Raw genomic sequence first — 21,816 nt, 5'->3', positions numbered from 1 at the left:
GCAACAATTGACTCTATTCTTACTTTCACAATCATTCATCAAGAATAACTCAGGGATACTAACGTAAGTAAGAACAGATTCAGTACAATATGTCATCTCTTATTAAAACCTACACGTTCTCATCCAAATCCCTCAGGACACACCAGAGGAAAAAAGTTTCACTCACTGCTTCTTCATGCTCCTTCCAGCAGTCATAATCTGTTGCCATGGCAATACTAGCATAACTCATTCCAGCTTCCTTCGCAAGAATCACTTCAGGCACTGTAGTCATGTTGATAACATCAGCTCCCCAGCTGCGAAACATACAGCTTTCTGCTCGAGAGCTGAAACGTGGGCCTTCAATAGTGATCATTGTCCCCTTGGAATGACACTGGAGCCCCAGTTTCTTGGCAGTCTCAATAAGAACCTGCAAAACATGCCAGTGTCAGGGAAAGGAAATAATTCCTCTCATGCACTGCTTTTGCATCCCATCAAAAACCTGCATACAGAAGTTACCTTTATACAAAGTAGTCATACTTCAAATGACTACAGCTGTCCAACACCAAAGATCAGTTTTGTTTTCTTCACCCAACAGGAAAAATTAATAGTCCTATCAACAGGGATGAACTTGAACTCATCTGGTTTTGTTAGTAGCAGTTGGATTACTGCTTTCAATGCAGACCAAGAAGACTGGGAAACATAATTTTTTTGCACATTTAGACTGTGCCTACACTGCAAGCAGAATGGTAGAAGCATTCCACTAAGCACTACATTATCACATGGTGGAGCTGAGCTAGTGAGAACAATAGTAAGAAATTTACATTTTGAAAGTTAAACTCTACAAGCACATACTTCAAAGAGTACCCTGGGTATCTGTGTAGGAATTATTACCACATTTTCCCATGCCAGTGGCTGAGCTGTACATATGTACATTGACATATAGCACGTACTTCACATTCGTCTTTATAATTCCAACTAGGACCTCATATATGGCAGAATAATCCTGACTTTCGCTCTTAGTAATTGGCCTGGATAATGCCAGCTGATACAGCTGGAATAAGAGGGTACCGGCCTACGTAAATGGGACTCGGATACCCATCACTGTTCTGAGTAGGAAAGAGAAAGGAACTATGATGACATTTATTTAAAATGGCCATCAACAACAAAGAAAAGCTAGGAAAGAAAATGAAAGCAGCATCAAAAATTGTGGTAGGCCAGGAGGGGTCTTCATAACACAGCAGCAGTGAAAAACCTAGTCTGACACCATGAGAAGCAACTTCTGAGCATCATGATTTATGCCATGTGGAGCAGCTTCCCTGCAAAACACTGTGAGAAACCTACACTCAACATAAATGGATGCAACAAGCAGCAACAGCTCAAGTGCGTTACATGACCTTGTGGGGTGCCTGGCATGTGGATCAGTGGATTGTGTGGAGCAGTGGATTTTGTGGAGCAGCACAACATAAAGCTGGAGTATCCACACCTGCCACTGCAGATGCATGTGAACAGGTAAGTCTCCACTCCCAGAAGAGGGTGGGTGTGTATATAACTCACATGTGCTCAGGAAGGATAACTTTGTGCATGAGGCTGCATGAATGTTTGCAGGAGTAAAGCAGAGCTTCTAGGGATTAGCCACAGAAAGATATATAGAAATTTGTAGCTTTTGTTAATTTGATTTTGTGACACTGTCCCTGTCTCCAAATCAGAGAGACATGGATTTGATAGATGGAGCACTTGGTGGATAAGAACTGGCTGGATGGCTGCAGGCAAAGAGTTGTGGTCAACAGCTCCTTGTCTGTGTGGAGACCAGTGACCAGTGGTGTCCCTCAAGGGTCAGTACTGGTGCTGATACTGTTCAACATCTTTGACAAGGACAGGACATCCTCAGAAAGTTTGCCACTGACACCAAGCTGTTCAGGACGGTCAACATGCTGCAGGGAAGGGATGGGGCATCCATAGGGACCTGGACACGCTGGAGACGTGGATCTGTGCAAATCCCATGAAGTTCAACAAGGCCAAATGCAAGGTCCTGTACCTAGGTTGTGACAACACCTGACACACTTACAGGTTGGAAGAAGAAGTGATTGAGAGCAGCCCTGCTGAGAAGGACTTGGCAGGGGTTGATGGTTGATAAAAAACTCAATATGACCCAGCCATATGCACTCACAGCCCAGAAAGGCAATGGGATCCTGGGCTGCATCCAAAGCAGCGTGGGCAGCAGGGTGAGGGAGGGGATTCTGCCCCTCTGCTCCATTCTGGTGAGACCCCACCTGGAACACTGCATCCAGATCTGGGGTCCTTACTGTAAGACAGAGATGGAACTGCTGGAACAAGTCCAGAGGAGGACCATGAAATTGATAAGAGGACTGGAGCACCTCTCCTATGAAGACAGTCTGAGAAAGTTGGGGCTGCTCAGCCTGAAGAGAAGGCTGTGTGGAAAACTCATAGCAACCTGGCTGTGAAGGGTTCTACAGGGAAGGTGGAGAGGCACTCTGTCAGGAACTGTAGTGATAGGACAAGGAGTAACAAGCACAAATTGAAAGAGAGGAAACGTAGGTTAGATATTCGGAACAAATTTTTTAACATGAAGGTGGTGAGACACTGGGACAGGCTGCCCAGGGGGGGTTGTGGATGCCACAACACTGGGACTGTTCAAGGCCAGGTTGGATAAGGCCATGAGCAACTTGTTCTAGTGGAAGGTACCCCTGCATGTGGCAGTGGCAGTTGGGACTAGATAATCTTTAAGGTCCTTTACAACCCCTTAATAGTCTGTGCTGTAAGCTGATCTAATATTTTGGTTTATTGAGGCTATTAATTCTGAATATATGTTTAGCTGAATGCCAGTTAATTACATTGTTAATAAATCAATAGATGAATTGACATGACTTAAACCACAGGTGAGCAGTGCCTTTCTGAAATTCTTCACTAAGTTCCAACTTTACTGCTATAAGACATAGTGTTGAGCCTCACTTTCTAAAAGCAGCAATACCCAAAATACCCTATGTTATTTGAAACTTCACAGAGAAAAAGATAAACTCCATTTAGATTCTCATTTAATTTACAGTGCATAATCCAACTAAACCAGAGTATTTTAATGTATTTGCACAAATGCAATATAATATGAAGTTTTCAGATGTTTTGATGCGAAATTCCTTAAACATGTTACATACACAATCTTGGCTTTATTATTATTGCATTTATCTATGAAATTCCTCTGGATTGGGATAAACGGGGCTGAAATTATCCCAACAATTTTCAGAGATAGTTTTAGGAAAAAATTTAAGTCACTTTTATCTGGTATTTTTAAATGAAGTGAAAGCATTCCTTCTCAGCCTCACAAAGAGCCCACATGTTCTTTAAAATATCTGTTAGGCTGATTAGAATGCACAGGCTAATGAGATAATGATCACATGTGAGACTGGGAAGTACCTAAATGTTTTTTTCTCTGTTTGAAAAGGAACATTTCTCTGCTGGTTTTTCAAAAAATGTAAAACCCAAAAAACGTTATCTCTTCGGTTAACTACTGAAAGAAAACTAGTCTTGGCATATGTTTCCTGCAGTCTCAGGAAACGCCTAATGTATGAGTAGTTACTTTTTTTAAAAAATGACAGTGTGAAGTACCGCCGATCACCAAAGTAATAAAACTTTTTAATCCATTTCTTAATAAACTCCTTGCACGTGCTTTGACGCGACCTCATGGCCACAGTTAGAAAGCAGCTAAATGCCAACTAATCTTTGGTAAGAGCATGTGGCTAGGCTCTTTTTGCAAGAAAAGTGCAAAGTATTTTGCATAATTTGCTGCTCAGTGTAAGAAGGGCAAAAGCCTGCACTTGTATAATATGCAGTGGTTTGTTTCTTAATGAGACTTTAGTTCATCGTAAAACACCTTGGTTCCCACTGTGGACATCTCTAAACCAAAGTGTGGCCAATTAACAAAAATAGCCCATAATGACACTGAAGCAAATTGGTGACAAAAGCAGAACAGCTCAGTAGTCCAAATGTTTGTACATGTTCAGGGTATAGATTGTGCCACCTGCTTCACAATTCAGCTTTCTCTTGACTGCAGAGAGCAGGACTCTAAGATGAATATGACTGATTCTGTAAGTACTCCTGTTCCTTTGAAGAATGTACCTCCTTGAAGCTTCTGATCAGAAGCATTCCACAACATCACAAAACAGGCAGTTCATTCTTCACCTTCCTTTTTCCTCAACTCTAGGAATACACTAAGGTGACATATTCAATCAGATACACTCCTCCCAGAAGCTTATAAAGGCGCTGAAAAATAGAGAAGTGTTTCACACTCTCTAGTCTGAGAAGCCTGAAAATCATAAAGTGACACAACTGAGAGCAATAACTAAGAATAAAAAGCTAATTTAATTTGGCTTGTTTATATTTAACATCCTAAGCCCTGACAATGCACAAAAGCACAAATGCAATATTACAATTTCTGTGAACGTTAAACTACCACTTATTTAAATATTTAAGTATGTAGAGTGCCTCTACCATAGGTGTAGCTTTATTCAGAAAAAAATGGAACTAATTTCTAATCCTAACTGCTTTGTTCAGTTTGTTGCTTTCTTGGCTGGTTACTTGATAAATAAAGATCTTTTGTCCTGTTATTAACACTCTCGGAAAAGCTATGTTGCCAACTGACTTCTTCTGCATACCTCCCTTAGGAAGACAGACGCAAGATCTTTTACTTCCCATGCCTTCCAGATGTTACATTTGTCCTTAATACCATGATGTATCTGAGAAACAGGATAAAGAGGTGCATACTGCCTCTGTATTCTAAGAATGCACAATTAGACTAATATATCACAAATAAGTACCATAAAAACAACATTTCTTAATACTATTACAGAATTCACTAACCTCTCTGGTTTTGGTGCAGAATGGCTCAGCCATTGGAATATGACATACTCCTGAGAGACTGGAATGCTGTCCATCATATAAAGTACAATGTCTTTTAGTTGTCCTAGAAAAGCAGAAAACTTGCTTAGAGAGAACAACAGAAAAAGAAAGCAACAAACTGAAACAAATCAAAAAACACAGCATCCCTGGGAGTGGAAGAAAAAACCAGTATGATATTAATGACCACCTGTAATCCTGTTCTGCACTCCACTAGTGCATCGTCAATTCATTATCAAAATCTTCTGTTAAACCAAGACACTGAAATACTGATTTGTTTCTAAATGACACAAACAGCCACATTGTGCTGTGATTCTACTGCAAAACAATCAACTAATTTAATAGTCAGGCATGTAACCGCTGGAAAAAAGTGTAAGTATGCTTTAAGAAGGGAAGGAATAAAATCTCAAATACCACAAGGCTAGTCAAAATAGAACTTGTTGATATCACTGCATTCCTACGTTGAAAGGATGGGAATTTGCAGGAACAACTTCCAGCACGAAGGAAGTGTGAATTCAATCAGAAAAACCTTGGAACAAGATGTCTTCATGTTCTCAGAAAGATCACACACACATGCACTGCCAGCTTCCAAGTAGAAGAATCCTTTTTCTCTTTTCTTTCAATGGATGGAAATGGTCAAACATGTTGAAATTACCATCCAGCATGCCATTTTGGAACACATGGAACTGCTACCCACTACCACTTTACCCTCAAATGCACTGCCTCAAGCTAATCAACCAACTAATTGGATGGTGCAAACCATCTGGAAAAATGTTCTCAGACACTCCCTTCTTCCCTGCAGTGTGTCACATATTGTGCTTTACAGGAGAAAATAAAGACAATAGCCAAATTCAATCCACAGTTGAAATACAAAGTATCTGCTGGTAATGCTTTTTATAACAGCTCTCCAATAAAATCACTAGAAAATATTTAAAAGAAGGTTTTAAATACAAGTTACATGTTAGAGTAGGTTTGGACAAAAAAAAAGCATCAATAGGATAGCCTTAAGAATGAGATTATAAAATAGGAAAGAGATGGATGAATTAAACACATCTGGAAAATGGGATACAGCTGTTAAAATCAGATGAAACACAAATATTAATTTTGCCTTTACGGGATACTGAAAAGCTGCAAAGAGAATGTATGAGATTCTTCACACTTTTCCATTTTGTCTGCTAATGAATTATTTAGAGTTGGAAGAAATGGTAAAAGCCATAATACAGTTCCTGCACTATAGTATTTCCGATGTTATTAGTCAGACACCTTCAGTCAGAAAAGTCCGAGAAAAGATCTCATATCAATAAATATTAGTATCTGACTTTCAGATGCCCTGTGTTCTTTGAAGAGAATGGTCACATCACTACATGCCATCATAAAGAAATCCCACTTGGTCTGAAAGACAGGTGTCTGCTAAGGAAGGCAGGAGCCTCCCTTGGAATGGAAAATGTAACCTCCCCTTCCCTCTGAATTATTATAATTTTGAAATTAAGGGGCTTTCAGGCAAAGATATGAGAAATAAGAATAACACTTCTTTACTAGCATAGATAACAAGGCAATGATACAGAAACACTGGCTTAAACTGCCATAGTCAGGATACAACCTGACACCCTGTCGGTTAGGGTAGTGGTAGCAGTCCAATTAAGTGGTGGCTGCAGTCCTCTTGAGGTGACAGATATGGTTCTGTTGAAGGGGTGATCCTGTAGAAGGGTCTGGTCTTTCTCAGAAGGTCCAGTGGTGGTTATGTAGCTCTTGTCCTCTGGGAACCCTGGAGGTAAGGGTTGAGTGTGGTGTTCCAAACCTCAGATCATATCCAGGTAGCAATGCTTGGTTCCTCCCCCTGGGCAGAGCATCTCACAATGAATGGGATGATGTAATTCTATGAGTCATGCAGTGAGGTTAGACAGCCCATAAACAGAAGATATGCCTTGGAGGGAGTTATCAGGGATGTGTCATGGAAGAGATAAACACTGCCCCACCCGGTTTTAACAGATGGTGACAGAATACATACTTTTGGTTACATTTTACATTGTAACTGAAGACACCACTACATTTTGCACCATTCATACAAACTGCAAGGGAGTAAGTAAAACCAGTAAGACCTATAACTGCTTTGAGCAGTGGACCACACGTGTTTGCAGTTAGACAATTTCTCTTTCGCATCTGCTGCAGTTTAAAACTCACCTGGAAATTAAACCCTACTAAGCCCCTGTACCTGCAGCAACAGTCATACTTTTAATCAGACAATAACGTGACTTTTGCTCCTTTGTTTTGACTTTTATCACAGTAACACAGGGTTTTCTGGCAATTCTGACTATGACTGATTCTAGGAAGCAAAATCCAACTCAAATAAATGAACACACCAGTCATTTCCATCTGTGACAAACAGCCCTCTACCACTTTTATCATCACCTTCCTCCTTCTTCCAGTAGTGTTGAATTACCAAACTATTGGTAATAAAAGAATAAAATGTAAATTCACACTGGCATCAGCTGTATAAAAAGCAGTTTCAGTATGGTCTGCATCTTCAGGGACACTAGAAGAAAATTCTACAAAAAAATTTACAGAGTGTAACAATACTGCAGTAATTGTAGTAGGGTTTGTGACACAGAGAACAGAAACAATAAAACTGGCAGCTATTACAGGAAGCTATTTTCTACATCTCCTCAACTGAGCTCAGTCATTCAAGTAAGTAGTTACCATCTTGCTCTTCTCTTCCTAGCAAATATCAACAGCAAACCAGAGAGTATTCAAAAGCCCCCAATTAGTCTGAGGTAGTCAACTGACTAACAGTGCGGCAACAAACTAACAGGAGTCAAAGGCAGAAAAAAAATTATCCCAGATTTTTAAAGTACTTTTTTAAAGAAGAGAGCTGTTGCAGACTATAATAACAAGTGGTTATTTCTGGATTTGGAAGCAAGGAGAACACAACATATGTATTTTTGTATTTATTTAAGTACACAAAATAACAATGTCCTGGGTTGCAGTGTATTCTATTACCATCCCCATCAGCCGTTGAAATCAGGTGGGGCAGTGTTTCCTTGCCTCCTCCCCCCAGACTATCTTGCTGTTAATGGCCCATCATTGTCCTGCCGCATGACTCATAGATAACTCCCTCTGGACTATCATCTGTTAATGAGCCTAATCAACACTTGGCCTCATGACTCATTACCCCATTGTGAGATGCTCCACCCAGAGGGAGGAACCAAGCATCCCAGTGTGGATATAAGCTGAGGCTGAACACCAGAGACAAGGCCTTTCCACTGGATTTCCAGAGGACAGGAGCTACACAGCCACCACTGGACCTTCTGAGGAAGAGCAGACCCTCTTTTCTACAGGATCACCGCTTCAGAGGACCGCAGCCACCATTCTAGCAGACTGCTACCACCACCCACAACAGGGACTCAGGTTGTATCTTGACTCTGTCGGTTTGAACCAGTGTTTTCTTTTAGTTTTTTTTCCTTTCCTTTTCTTTAACTTCCCCATTAAATTGTTATTCTGACTTGGTGCCTCCCACTGGTTTGTTTTCAAACTAGTACAAACAAGCATAAAGAAAGCAGAGACTACATACAGAATCAAACACTAGGTGTGGTAATGAGCTGCAGAATTAAGCTCTCCCAAGTTAGGAAATCTTAAATAGTTCTAATTACACCTATTCAGTGTTTCACACTGTTAAGTCAAACCCATGCTAGGCTGAAGTCCTACACAACTCCTGATATTGCAATCCTGTCACTCATTTCACAGTGTGCATGCCCAAGGAGAACAAATTACAATTTGTTTTCTGCTCAGTTCTAGCTCTTTTCCCATTCCTCTTCACTATTCCTTCATTTTGCTTCACCTGTAAGGAGAATTGAGAACAGGAATGCCCCCTATTGAGAATATATATAGAGAGAGCCCAGATACTAAAAGATACCTGGACACTAGAAGGCACTGATTTTTATGGTGCCTTGAGTAAATCCCTGCCACTGAGACCCCAGCTTCTTTCCTATGTAGTGCCTGGCATGGATTAACCACTCTATAGAAGCCAGAATACCTTTCAAGAAAAATAACTGACTGTTTTTGCACGTTTAACCAGTATCTTCTTTCTAAGACTATTAATAAACACTGTTTGCAGGACCCTGACCTTTCATTAGAAGGTATTTCAGAAAAATTCTATCTTTTCAGATTTTGGTGGACAATGAAAATATTCTGTCCTATGAAAATATCTTCCGATCAGTAGCACTGTTTTCATAATGACTTATATAATGCAATCATTCTTTACACTGCTGTTGATGCAGACCCTATCTCCAAAGATTTGGCAGTCTAACACTCCCTGGCATAGAACATTATGAAAAAAACACTTGACATAGAAATTCAGCTGTCAATAGAGACAGGCTATCACAACATACCAATTTTCTGAATTAAACTGTAAGTTGGGGATGACTTTTAAATTCATATTATGTATCATTTTCCACACTGAAATACTCTCAACGTGCTTTACTGAGAAGCGTTTTGGTTTCCTGATGCCATTAAACAAGTCACAAAAAGTTTCCCCTTGCCTACATCAAAACAAAAACTTACTAGCCCAAATGAAACATTGCTCATAAATAGCCTATACCATTACTACTGGTGACCATCTGAATGAACTCTAAATGAAGACAGAGATCACAGAACAGTTGAGGCTAGAAGTGCCTCTGGAGGTCACCTGGTGGTCCACCTAGAATGGGCTCTCCAGGTCCATATCCAGATGGCTTTGAGTATCTCCAAGGATGGAGACTCTGCCACCTCTCTGGGCAACCTGTGCCAGTGCTCAGTCACCTTCAGTAAAAACTTCACTGATGTTCAAAGTGAACCTCCTGTGTTTCAGTCTGTTCCTACTGCCTCTGATCCTGGCACTGCTGGACAGAGCCTGGCTTCTTCGTCTTTGCACCCTCCCTTCAGGTATTTCTACACATTAATGAGATTCTCCTCGACTCTAGTCTTCTCCAGGCTGAACAGTCCCACTGTCTCAGCCTCTCCTCTCAGGAGAGATGCTCCAGTCCTTTAGCATCTTCGTGGTCCTCTGTTGAGCTCTCTCTAGTATGTCCATGTCCAAATTGCACTGCGGAGCCCAGAACTGGATACAGTACTCCAGGTGTCATTCACCACTGCCAAGCAGAGGCTCCCCTCACTTAACCAGGAGTCTGCCAAGTGATAATGCTGTGAAAATAACTGGTGCTTGACTCACAATCGTCCAAACCATGTCCCCAAGTCTGTTTAATATCCTTCCTATAAAACTCAGTATCAGTACTAAAAAAAGAGCATTATCAGCAATATACCTGATATCTACCCATAAATCAACCTAGTATAACAGGAAGCAGTTCATATGGGGCTTGCCCCTGCAGTACTTAGTAACTTAGATACACTATATTTAAACCTACTCTTACAAGAAAAATAGCATTTCACTTACACGTGCAAAAAAAAAAAAAGAAGTCAGTAAGTCAAAATCTGAGTAGCACTGAACTGCGGGGAACTGTCTTAGGTTACAACGTAAGATATAACCAAAAGTATGTATTCTATCACCATCTGTTAAAACCAGGTGGGGCAGTGTTCTTTGTCTCTTCCATAACACATGCCTGATAACTCCCTCCGGAGAGATTTTTTTCTATTTATGGGCTGTCTAACCTCACTGCATGACTCATAGAATTACATCATCCCATTCATTGTGAGATGCTCTGCCCAGGGGGAGGAACCAAGCATTGCTACCTGGATATGATCTGAGGTTTGGAACACCACACTCAACCCTTACCTCCAGGGTTCCCAGAGGACAAGAGCTACATAACCACCACTGGACCTTCTGAGAAAGACCAGACCCTTCTACAGGATCACCCCTTCAACAGAACCATATCTGTCACCTCAAGAGGACTGCAGCCACCACTTAATTGGACTGCTACCACCACCCTAACCGACAGGGTGTCAGGTTGTATCCTGACTCTGGCAGTATTTCTGTACTACTGCATTTATTTTTTAATTTCCCTATTAAGTTGTAGTTCTGATTTTCAAGTATCTCTGGTTTTCTTTCAAACTAGTACAGGAACAAATCTAGGTTTACATGTTCAGTTGGCAATGAAATACTACCAGCAGCGTCACAAATGCCCAAAGAAGACGCATAAACCATTTAAAATACTTTAAATTAGGCGTAATACCCAAATAAGACTTCAAGATATAATACACCAAGTACTAAAAACAGATTTACCTTTAAAATGTGCAACCAGATCTTTGAATTATTGGTGTTGCTGGTGATCTTTAAATGTAGCTTTTATTTTGCCTCCAGCTTTGCTTGAATTTTTCTAGTCAGATAATCACGGAGGATAGGACTGGCTGGCGTAGGAAAACTTTGGAAACAAATTTACTTCCTTATGATTCTTAACAAATAACATATGCAAGCATCTATCCTTGTTTTAAAACAACCTCCTCTCTTTTGCTACTGCGTTGCATTTATGTCTCTTGCGCAGGACCTCATAATTATAGCATATACTTTCCTAGCTGATTCCTACTATGCTTTCTTGTACTTCTCCATCTCATTTCAGAGTGTTCATAAAGCTTGGAATGGCTTGTGCTCTGAGAATAGAAGATTTGCTCTTCTTCTGAACAGTTTTCCCATGGACCTATACATCAGTTCATTCATGGCCATTCTTCAATGCCCGGTACTTCTATCTCTGTTAGAATGGAACTTTTTATAATTGCATCCCCATTTCCTATCATATTTTCTTGTGTGAATCTTACTTTTTGACTGAAGAACTGAGGCTATCAGCTCATTTTACAAAAACTTGATTTAACATGAACATGTTACTATACGGTTTAATCCCCATTTGTCCTCCCTCTCACTCACCTGTCAATGAACTGGTCAATTATGACAAGATCACCAGGTTGTATTTCCTCTCGTAATGAACCACAGGCAGTAGTCACTAATACATGGGAACAATTTTCTTCTTTTAACGCCCAGATATTGGCACGGTAATTGACGTTTGATGGCATAATTGTATGATGCCTTCCATGTCTGCAAAGATACACGTTGCAAGAGAGTAAAATACATCAGACTGAAATTGCCTTCCTTCTCCCAAATAAGGAGAATTTCAGGAAACATACTTTCCCTAACAATACTGGAAATGCAACTGACCATTTCAGCTACTTCCGGTATATTTTGTTTTCCTAAATGTATTAAGCTTCTCTCAGAATTCAATTTAAGAAGCAATAATATAATTTTCTTTTTAAATGCAAAATTTTAAGTCCAAGACTGCAATGAAACAGATCTTAAAAATACAATTCAAATATACATCAGCAGCTTCAAGAGTAAAAAAAGTATTTTCCTCTGAATTTTCTAAGCCAGTTCCATAGATTTTGAAACCCCTTTTCCATACACTACAGGAAATTTTTAAGATTTATACACACCTCCATGAATTTTCTGCCCAGAAGCATTGCTTATATTCTCCCACACAAAGAGTGGCACATCACAGCACATTGTGTTCTAATCTGTCATCTTTCCAAAGAAAACAGTAGAATCATCACATTTTTCTCTTTGATCTTAAAGTGATCTGACAACTTTCATAAATTAAAAGAATGACTTCACACTGCTGCAGTATTCTTTTTCACCAAGACAGGAAATACTTGGTCTTATAAGCACAAACTTTTGTGCTATCTCTGTCTTTGCTACAGAAGTACATCACTCACATGATTAAACACATTGGAAAATTATTTTCAACCATGTAAGAGAAAAGAAGGAACTTAATTTCTCAACTGATTTTTTTCAGAGGCCAAAAAATCCTAAGAATTTGATCATTCAGGAACTGCACACAACATGGCCAAGCACTGTCAGGCAGGATGGCAGGATTCCCATGTTGTCATTAGCATTTCTGATAAGCTACTAGGCACATGGATTTATTGCTTTATTGCAGTTGCTGTCATAGTTTTCTTACAGAATATACATGACTTTTTTTTTTTCCAACCTGATTCAAAGCCAAAACACAAAGTAAAATTTGCAGGTACCTTGGCCCTAAAAGTAAACTCACAAGGTTTCCATATAAACGGTCATAAATCCCAGTGAGGAGGTAAACCACAGCCAAATTGTTCAGGCATCTGTTGCCCAAGGTCTAGTTTGAAACAGCTCAGCTATGAGAACGTGACTTAGCATTTCATTTGAGAAAATGAGAAAAATGTTGTTCAGGTGCAATAAAACACATGAGCAAAGTCCACGAAAGATAAGAAAAGTAAAACCACAGACAGAAGTGTAGTTGCAGAGATGCTTAGCAGTCAGCAGCTTTAATGGAAAAACACTGGCATGAAAAGAATCGGGGCCCTGAGTGCACCACTGGGTCCTAAGTGCCCTGGCCAGTCTCACCCTGGGCCTCCACACAAACTCCTGATGCCTCTGAGCCTGAGTGCTCCTGCCTCCAAGCTCAGGCCCCAGTCTTCCCTCCTGGCCTGAGCTGTGTCACAGTGTGCCTGTCCTCAGTCCTGTCTCCCCCATGGCCTTCAGACCTATGCTGCGGTTTATCTCCAGAGCGGGGTGGGCTTTAGACACACACTACAGCCTTGTCTCTCACCTCCTACTGCTCCTGCCTGGATTCCCTGGATGGATCCTGTGCTTGACTAATCACCTTGACTTGACTGGGCCTGCAGATGGACCATGTCATCAGCACCCACTCTGTCCATTCTGCCCAGATGCTGCGAACTGTGTTAGTATTCTTATATTTAATCTAGGAGCATGTTGGTCCTAGACATCCATGGTTAACACCACTGTGAAATTTCCACACATTCATCTGCAGATCCTGCTTCCAGAGTCTCTTCAAGTATAGTAAACGATGTCTGAATAAAAATTACACAGCGAGAGAGAACTGCAGGGGATGCAGCACCCTAAGCAATAATTGTAACAGCAGGAGGACTCAATAATCTAAGGGATTGATTTGAAGGAGTTTATAGTGGTACCAGAGACAGTTCATCTGGAAGCAGACAATTTCCCTATTTCACAAAGGACATCTGCTAACATAGTGAGCAGATGAATTAATTAGTAAGGTTATCAGCACCACCTATCTACCATCAGAGCAGGTGGCCTTGCAGGCTGCCATTCTTACTAGGGCAACATCTCCCACCAGATTTTTTATCTAACCTACACAGCATTTTTAATACTCTCAGTCCTCGCAGCATTAAATTTGCTCATGAAAAAACCTAAACTTGTGCTGGACTTTGCTACCGCAAAGAGCAAGACAGTATCAGATAAGAAATTCAGTTCGCCTAATGAAAAGAGAAAAAATTCCTAGAAAATTTTACGACACATAATAAAACCTCCCTTAAAATGCACATTTACCTTGCTAAGAGCACACAGTCCACATTTTTGATCTTTCCCAAAATCAAAGCATCCGATGGCTGCAAAACAAGCACATGAGTTACAGCCTGACAATCACATTACAAACCTCTACTAGTACCTAAAAATAAGCGCAACAGTTACGGAAGAAAATACAGGTTACCATTGTATTCTCACATTTTCTTGATCTCAGCTCTGTAATTTGATATGGCAGATTAGCAAAACAGTCTGAAACAGGAACATCAAACTTGAGACTAGAAGGATTATCACAAATTTTCTGTGTTCGTACCAACATTAACATAGCAACTTTTTACTTTGGGGTTTGAAACGGTAATATATGAAGAGAATATTTGAAACACAAAAAAATAGTAGCATGCACATGTTACCATTAAATTGGTTAGCATGACTCACTCTCTGGTAAACTTCAGTTTCTTTTTGCTAAATAGGTGCCATTCTCTAGTAAAGCTCCCTTTAAACGTAAGTCACACTTAATCCGTGCTTTTTCGTAACACTTGCCATTCTTTTCTTTGTCCTCCTTCTAACTTGGGCTTGTAGTAGCGGTGTGAAGAGTTCTGGATTCCTCTAACCTACCCTTCACTCACCTCCAGCTCCCTGAAAAACTCACTCTTCCCTGCTGCTGGGAGTCCTGCTTTTGGGAAATGAAATGTGATATAACAGAGAAATTCTGGTACATAAGTGGCAGAAGCAGTGTTGTATTTGCTCAGCCCAGGGATTTCTCTCACAGTTACACAACAAGAAAATACAATCTTCCTGACTATCCAACAGCCAGGACAACAGAGCATTCTGATTTTAGCTATGCAGCTGGAACATGTACCCTGCCATGGAGATGGGTCATCCTGCCCATGAGAGGCAGCCTCTAAGTCATCAACCACCATTACAAAAATCAACTCCTCTGTGGGCTGTGTTCTGCTCCTGGCCTTCTGAAATACACTATGTTTTAGCTTCCCTTTTTGTTAAAACAGCTACTAACAAAATCATGGTTTATCTACTGATCATAAGTTTGCAAGTGTCTTGAAAGAATCACACATGTGCATTTAAAAATGTTCTGTTGCCAACTACTTGATAGAATACAAATAAAACCATAATGCTAGATGCAAGATTTCAGTTAGTGTTTAGTTTTACAGCTGTTGATTTTATTACACACTTGAAAATCTGCAGAGATTGACAATAAAGTGATATGGGAGTCCCACGTTAAAGATTCCCATTTCTAATACAAAACATCACCTTCTACTTCCTATTGCACAGCTCTTTCTGGTAATTATTCATGTGAAAGCTCTCCAAAGCACTATAATTTATCACCAATGTTTAAATTCTGGCAGACACTTACTACCTTTTCTTAAAAAAAAAAAGAACATTCCAGAAAATTTATGTTTAGAACTGTAGTTATTCTGACTTTTTTTTCAAGTCTCCATTTAATATTAAACTATTGATATTTAAGTGTTTACCTTACATATACTCTTCTGAAGCAATCATGGCTTTAAGAGTGAAATTTTACACAGGGCAAAAGCCTTGCTGTCTAGTGGCCAAGGCAACTTGCCATTGCAACGTTCCATAAAAAGGAAGGTTCATAAAAATTAGCATTTGGGATTTTGTTTTGTTTACAAACATTTGCTGCATGAAGTAATAAGCACTTAGTCCCCAAAAGGGTACAAAAATACTCTTAAAAACTAAAGAGGATTTCCAGCAAAAGTTCTTGCCTCCCATCAAAAAGATCAGCATGTTGATGACTGGGTACTCTGTTTTATAAGTAACAGATGCAAGTTTATTGCAAGAGGTAGATTTAAGTTTACATCATTTTCAAAAGATTTGGGGTAGAAAGGTGCTGTTTGACTTCTATTCCCACCACAGAACTCCAGTGACTTCTGGCGTACATTGACAATCAAAAAGGATGTAACAGCTCTAAAATCCACAGGCTTCAAAATCTAGTTGCTGTAGCCAGGGTTTTCTTCCCTATCTGCTTGCATCCTAGCACTCCAAAAGGCTTCAGGATGGTTGTGTAATAGTACTGTCCAGCTGACACCTTTGCACAGATTTCCATGAAATGCATTCTGCACATTTTTCAGGTGACATACTGAACACCTTTTTGGCACATGATTTCTAGAAAGAGAAAAAGAAATACTTGGAATAAAGAAAGCACTGCTAATTGATGGACAGTTTAAGAAAAGAATTGCAGATACTGCATCATGGTTCATTAAATGATACTAAAGATTGTAAAGATCAAACAATCACAGAATTGTTAGGGTTGAAAAAGACCTGTCACGATCAGCTAGTCCAGCCTTCTTGCCAAGGCAGGCTTGCCTAGATCAGGTTACACAGGGACACATGCAGGTGGGGTTGGAGCGTCTCCAGCAAGGCAGGCTCCATGACCTCCCTGGGCAGCCCGTTCCAGTGCTCTGCCACCCTCAGTGTAAAGAAATTCTTCCTCATATTGTGTTTTAGTTTATGGCCATTACTGCTCGTGCTGTCGCTGAGCACCACTGAAAAGAATCTGGCACCATCCTCTGGGTACTCACCTTCGAGATATTTATGATGAGATCCCCTCTCAGTCTTCTTTTTTCTAGACTAAGGTGGCCCAGCTCCTACAGTCTCTCCACATAGGAGAGATACTCCAGACCCTGAATCACCTCTGGGGCTCTGCTGGACCCTTTCCAGTAGCTCCTTGTCTTTCTTGTATTGAGGAGCCCAGCCCTGGAACACAGCACTCCAGATGCGGCCTCACCAGGGCCAAGGGAATCACAGCCCTTGACCTGCTGGCCACACTCTTGCCACTGAACCCCAGGACAGCACTGGCCCTCCTGGCTGGAAGGGTGAACTTGTCATCCACTACCCCAAGTTCTTCTCTGCAGAGCTGCTTTCCAGCATGTCAGTTCCCAGCTCTGCTGGTACTTGGGGTTATTCTCCCCACCAGGTGCAGGACCCTAAACTTGCCCCTGTTGAACCCCATCAGGTTTCCCTCTGCCCAATTCTCCAGCCTAAGGTCCCACTGAGTGGCAGCAAAGCCTTCAGGTGTGTCAGCCACTCCCCCCAGTTTTGTATCATCTGCAAACTGGCTTAGGGTTCATTCTAACCCTTCATCCAGGTTGCTAGTAAAAAGATTGAACAAGATTGGACCAACTATTGATATGTGCATCAAGTTATAGTAACAGAAACTTCAAACTATGTGTTAGCCATGTAGCATAGCTAGTGTGTACTTCCATTCTACTCTCTTTCTCCCACAAGTTCTTTCCAAGTGCTACACCTCTTTACTATTATCTCAGTCATAGCCAGGAGTGATGATAAGATAATAAAAACTTTTAGTGGAACAATTTCAATTCAAAGCTCTAATACTGTATTTTTAAAGGGGGATTTAATAAAAGTTCTCAAACATAAAAAATTTATAAATGTATTTAACAAGTACTTCCCTCTTTTCAGAAAATACAAGCCAGATATATATTACTCATTGTTGCAAAACAGAAAAGAAAGAATAGAACCCTGGGCAATTAACCTCAAACTATTACAATAACAAACAATTGGAATAAATCCCTTTTGTCTATAACATAAATATGCATAAAGTATTGTTCATGTGGTGTCTACAGAATTAATTTTTTCCTTAGTCTCACCTCAGAAGCTAGTTGGAACAGAAAACAGAATGAACATGAAACACTTGCAATGAAAAAGTATTTCAGAGGTTGTGCAAGCCTCTATTTAACCTGTGAGCTAGTTCAGGAACCAAACGATGTACATTGTTTTGCAGAGGTAGAAGAGGAGCTTAAGTACTATGTTACATGGTCTGATTTTCCTGATGAAAGCAAAAAATGCTCAATTGAAAGGTGGAACTACCCCCTGCTTTGTTTGCCAGATAAACTTATGAGCAGAAAAAGAGAGGGAGCTCCTAGAATAATTTTCTAGAGCAGGAAGACCTCTTGCCCACCAGGGAAGGTGATTCAGAATCAAGATCTGCCATCCAGGAAGTAAGACAATCTAACTGAAAATATATTCTGAACAATGCTTTTTAGTAGCTTCAAAATTCAATGATGAAGATAAAATTGCTTGGAACAGCATCTGTTATCCTGTAGAAGAATAATATTTTCCATATCTGGAGACAGAATCACAAAAAATTCTTGGAGTATTTTCCATAGAATACCGAATTTTGATGCACTGAAAATGGTGGAAGCAAACAAAGGAGAAAAGACAGCTAGAATTTTAAGAGCTGTAAGCTTACTTAGTTTTTTAAAAAACTATTGTACTGCATTTTCCCTATTTATAATGTAACTTGAAAGATCATAGGAGAACCAATGTCAACATAGAGAACAGCAAAAAACTATCATAATAGTATATTTTAAACTTTTCTGTATTTCCCACATTCCCTGATGCTAAATTTGGTTGTTAAATGATTCTTATGATTCAAGAAGGCCAAAGCAGCAGAGAATTCAAGGACTCTGTATGAAGAAAATGTAAGCTATTATTCATCTTTTAAAGGAAAAGAAAACAGCATTTTTCATTAAAGAGAAATCTATTTTGCTGCTGTCAAATGTTAAAGGTGCCAAGGAATATTTATCCCAGAAAGGTTTTCAGTCAAAAATCTTTTTGGCTACGTCCTTGCCTAGAAACTTAAGAATAAAACACCAAGATTTAAGTAAAGTGAAATTGTACACTTCGCATTTTTACATGACAGAAGGAAATGGACATACATTCTTATTAACTATGCCTTGCAATTTTCTTTTGACGTTCATCCATTTTCATTCTTCCTACTTTTGCCTGAACTAAATAGATTGATGCTTCATCTCAGTTTCTCTTGGGAAATAAAAGACCACAAAGTTCTGAAGTTTATTTAGATTAAGCCCTTTACTTCTTAAAATTTCAGGCAGATTATCTCTACACTGATTTCACAGCTCTATGAAAAAGTATGTTTATGGAAGAAAAGTCACAATTTGGTTTTATTCCAGTAACAATCAAAACCAAAACCTATCTTTAGGAAAAAAATACTAACAAACAATAAACTTCTAAACTTTTCCAGGCACACTTAAATAAAAATAAAATTGCCGTCTTGCATTCAGCAATAGCTGCTCCTCTCAACTACGTAGTTCTAAAATGAGTGGCAGGTTGTCTAACACCTCCTTCCTGAATACTAAATAGTTTTAGCAGCAATGTAAGTGAATATTGATCCAGCTGATAATACCAATTGAATTTGTGAGGCTTGTTTCTGCTTCAGTCGAAATCCATTGCACTTTGTGCAACTGTAACTTGTGGACTAAGCTCTGCACATCTTACACTAAGGCTGATCCATCAGTTGCTCCTCATGAGGATGAAAACTGCATTCAGTCGCTGAAGTTAATGTGATTCTATACAGGAGGAAATATCAGAAGTTCAGATCTACAGAGAGAGAGAAGGAAGACAGGCCATTACAGTTAAAAGGATAAAAGCTTGCTGTTTGGCTGTGCTCTCTTTCTCTGGCTGTGACCTGACTCCATCCAGGTCAGCTTAACAGTCCCAGTCCAACTCAGGACATTATCTCAAATTCATGTTTGGATTCACACCAAGATATCTGAGTTTTACTCTCATCCCCCTTACACAATGCTTTGTGCCAGGAATTATCCTTCAAAACACACTCAGCGCTGCGTATAGAGCAACAGCCCTAGCCTCCACTCCCTTCTGCTGAGGAAAAGAACAGAAGCAAGATGAAGGAGAATTGTTCAGGTGTACCAGTGTCACAGAACAGTTTCAGAGCTTCCTTTTCAAATAATTTTCAAAGTATGTGGCTATAAGCATGATTTTACATTGGCATGTAAAACATAATTCAGTAGTTACAAGGAAAATGGTGTCTCATCTATCTCAAAGTACAGTTTTCTGCAATTCAGAAAGGTTCCTGGACCGATCTGACAGACAATAGAGGTCACACACCAGCACAAATTTGAAAGAGAAAGGGTTTATCCCTTGATTGTAAATTCAGGACTGAGTTTCTAAATTCATCCAGTCTACAAATGAGAAGACGTGTACACTCCTTTGCAGATCATCTTTGCAATACTTTGCTTCTACAAACTAAAAATCCCACAACATAGCAACTAAAAAGAACAGTTGTGCCAGCACCACCTTTATACATTCATTTACCAACTGGAACATTCTTAAAGCATATAAACATCTTGAAAACTGGCAAAAGTTTCAGTAATAAATAAAAAGGTTATACAGACCTTGCCATAAGGAGTGTCAACATATTTTTCTGTTCTTCCTTCTAAGATATCCGGATCATCCAGGCCAGTTCCACCGATAATTCCAATCTTACACAAAAAGTACATATTAGTCTTCTTGCAATTTACATTTAACTGCATGCCTGAAAAACGAACCAGGCAGCTACAAAATGTATCTTCTTCTTGAGGTGATGCAAGACTACAGATCAACAGCATAATATGCCTATCACATTTTCCTAGAATGTACATTTCAAATACCTGATTTTAAACAACTGGTATTTAGCTTGCCAATTTCTTACCCCATGATTTTCCTGTTTAAGATACCAAATTAAAAAAAGCTATGAAAAAATGCACATAGATGCGCTATTAAACATTTATTTCCAATATAAAAATGAAGAGTGCTATTCAGGAGTGCCTCTATTGAGTGAGAAATACTCAGTATTGTAGAAATACTGAGAACAAGTGTAGAAAGCTCATTAAAACCAAGGCTTCTTGTTTATATGGACAAAAAGTCTTACACATAATCACCATACTGAATACCAGGTTGTCATGGTTTTAAGCCCAGCTGGAGGTTAAGCACCACACAGCCACTTGCTGAAACCCCCCTTCTTTCCTCCTGCATTGTGGTGGAATGGGGAGAAGAATCAAAGTCAAACTTGTATGTTGATACAAGAACAATTTAATAACTGAAAATAAAATAAAATATGGCAATAAGGGTAAATTATAACAATAATGAAAACAAAAAAAATAACAAAAAGGGAAAAACTAGTGATGCACAAGACAATTGCTCTCCACCCGCTGAGTGACCCCAGACTCCCATTCCCCAGCCGAGAATGGCCACGCTCTGGGTAACTCCCTCAGTTTATACAGCGGGCATGACATTCCATGGTGTGGAATATCCCTTCGGTCAGTTTGGGTCGCCTGTCCCAGCTATGCTCCCTCACAGCTTTGTTTGCAAACCCCCTCCACTCCCTCCCTGGCAGAGCATGAGACAGGGAAAAAAGAAGCCCCTGACCTAGGATAAACATGACTCAGCAAAACCCAAAACATCAGTGTGTTATCAATGCCATTCTCATTCTGAATCCAAAACACAGCACTGTAACAGTTACTGAGAGGAAATTAACTTTACCATAGCTGTAACCAGGACATAGGCATTCCTACATGGTATTATATGTCCAAAATAAAGAAAATCTTTTGGAAAAAAAATCGGGTTTTGTGTCAACTTGACAAAATCGAAGAGGTTTCCCAACTAAAATCCCTGTTGTGTTTTGATTTGCCTGTGATTGCACATTCCAGCTAAGAAAAATGCATCTGATTTGTTTCTAGTTTATCATTGGAGAGGAACTTGTTTTTTGTCTCTCTAGGGATAATCAGATTTTCGATCAAGTCAAGTTTTCCCTTGAGTTCAGAACACTTGTAACTCTTTGG

At 39.8% G+C, this 21,816-nt stretch overlaps 1 protein-coding gene across 3 annotated transcripts in view; it reads right to left on the bottom strand.

The window, feature by feature from the left end:
- Window positions 1-21,816, bottom strand: part of MTAP (methylthioadenosine phosphorylase) — a 41,454-nt gene that overhangs the window by 15,679 nt on the left and 3,959 nt on the right. For 2 of the 3 annotated variants that reach the window (XM_082301015.1, XM_082301014.1), the window contains exons 2-6: window positions 20,392-20,478; window positions 14,207-14,265; window positions 11,735-11,902; window positions 4,852-4,954; window positions 167-406 (exon numbers count right to left, since the gene is read on the bottom strand). In XM_082301015.1, coding sequence (XP_082157141.1) covers window positions 167-406; window positions 4,852-4,954; window positions 11,735-11,902; window positions 14,207-14,265; window positions 20,392-20,478 — 657 coding nt within the window. The remainder of the gene's footprint in view (window positions 1-166; window positions 407-4,851; window positions 4,955-11,734; window positions 11,903-14,206; window positions 14,266-20,391; window positions 20,479-21,816) is intronic. The other variant, XM_082301016.1, reaches the window with a different exon arrangement.

This window comes from Coloeus monedula, assembly GCF_965178545.1.
Source record: "Coloeus monedula genome assembly, chromosome: Z".
NCBI classification, from domain to species: domain Eukaryota; kingdom Metazoa; phylum Chordata; class Aves; order Passeriformes; family Corvidae; genus Coloeus; species Coloeus monedula.
This window is presented reverse-complemented; position numbering and strand designations above follow the sequence as displayed.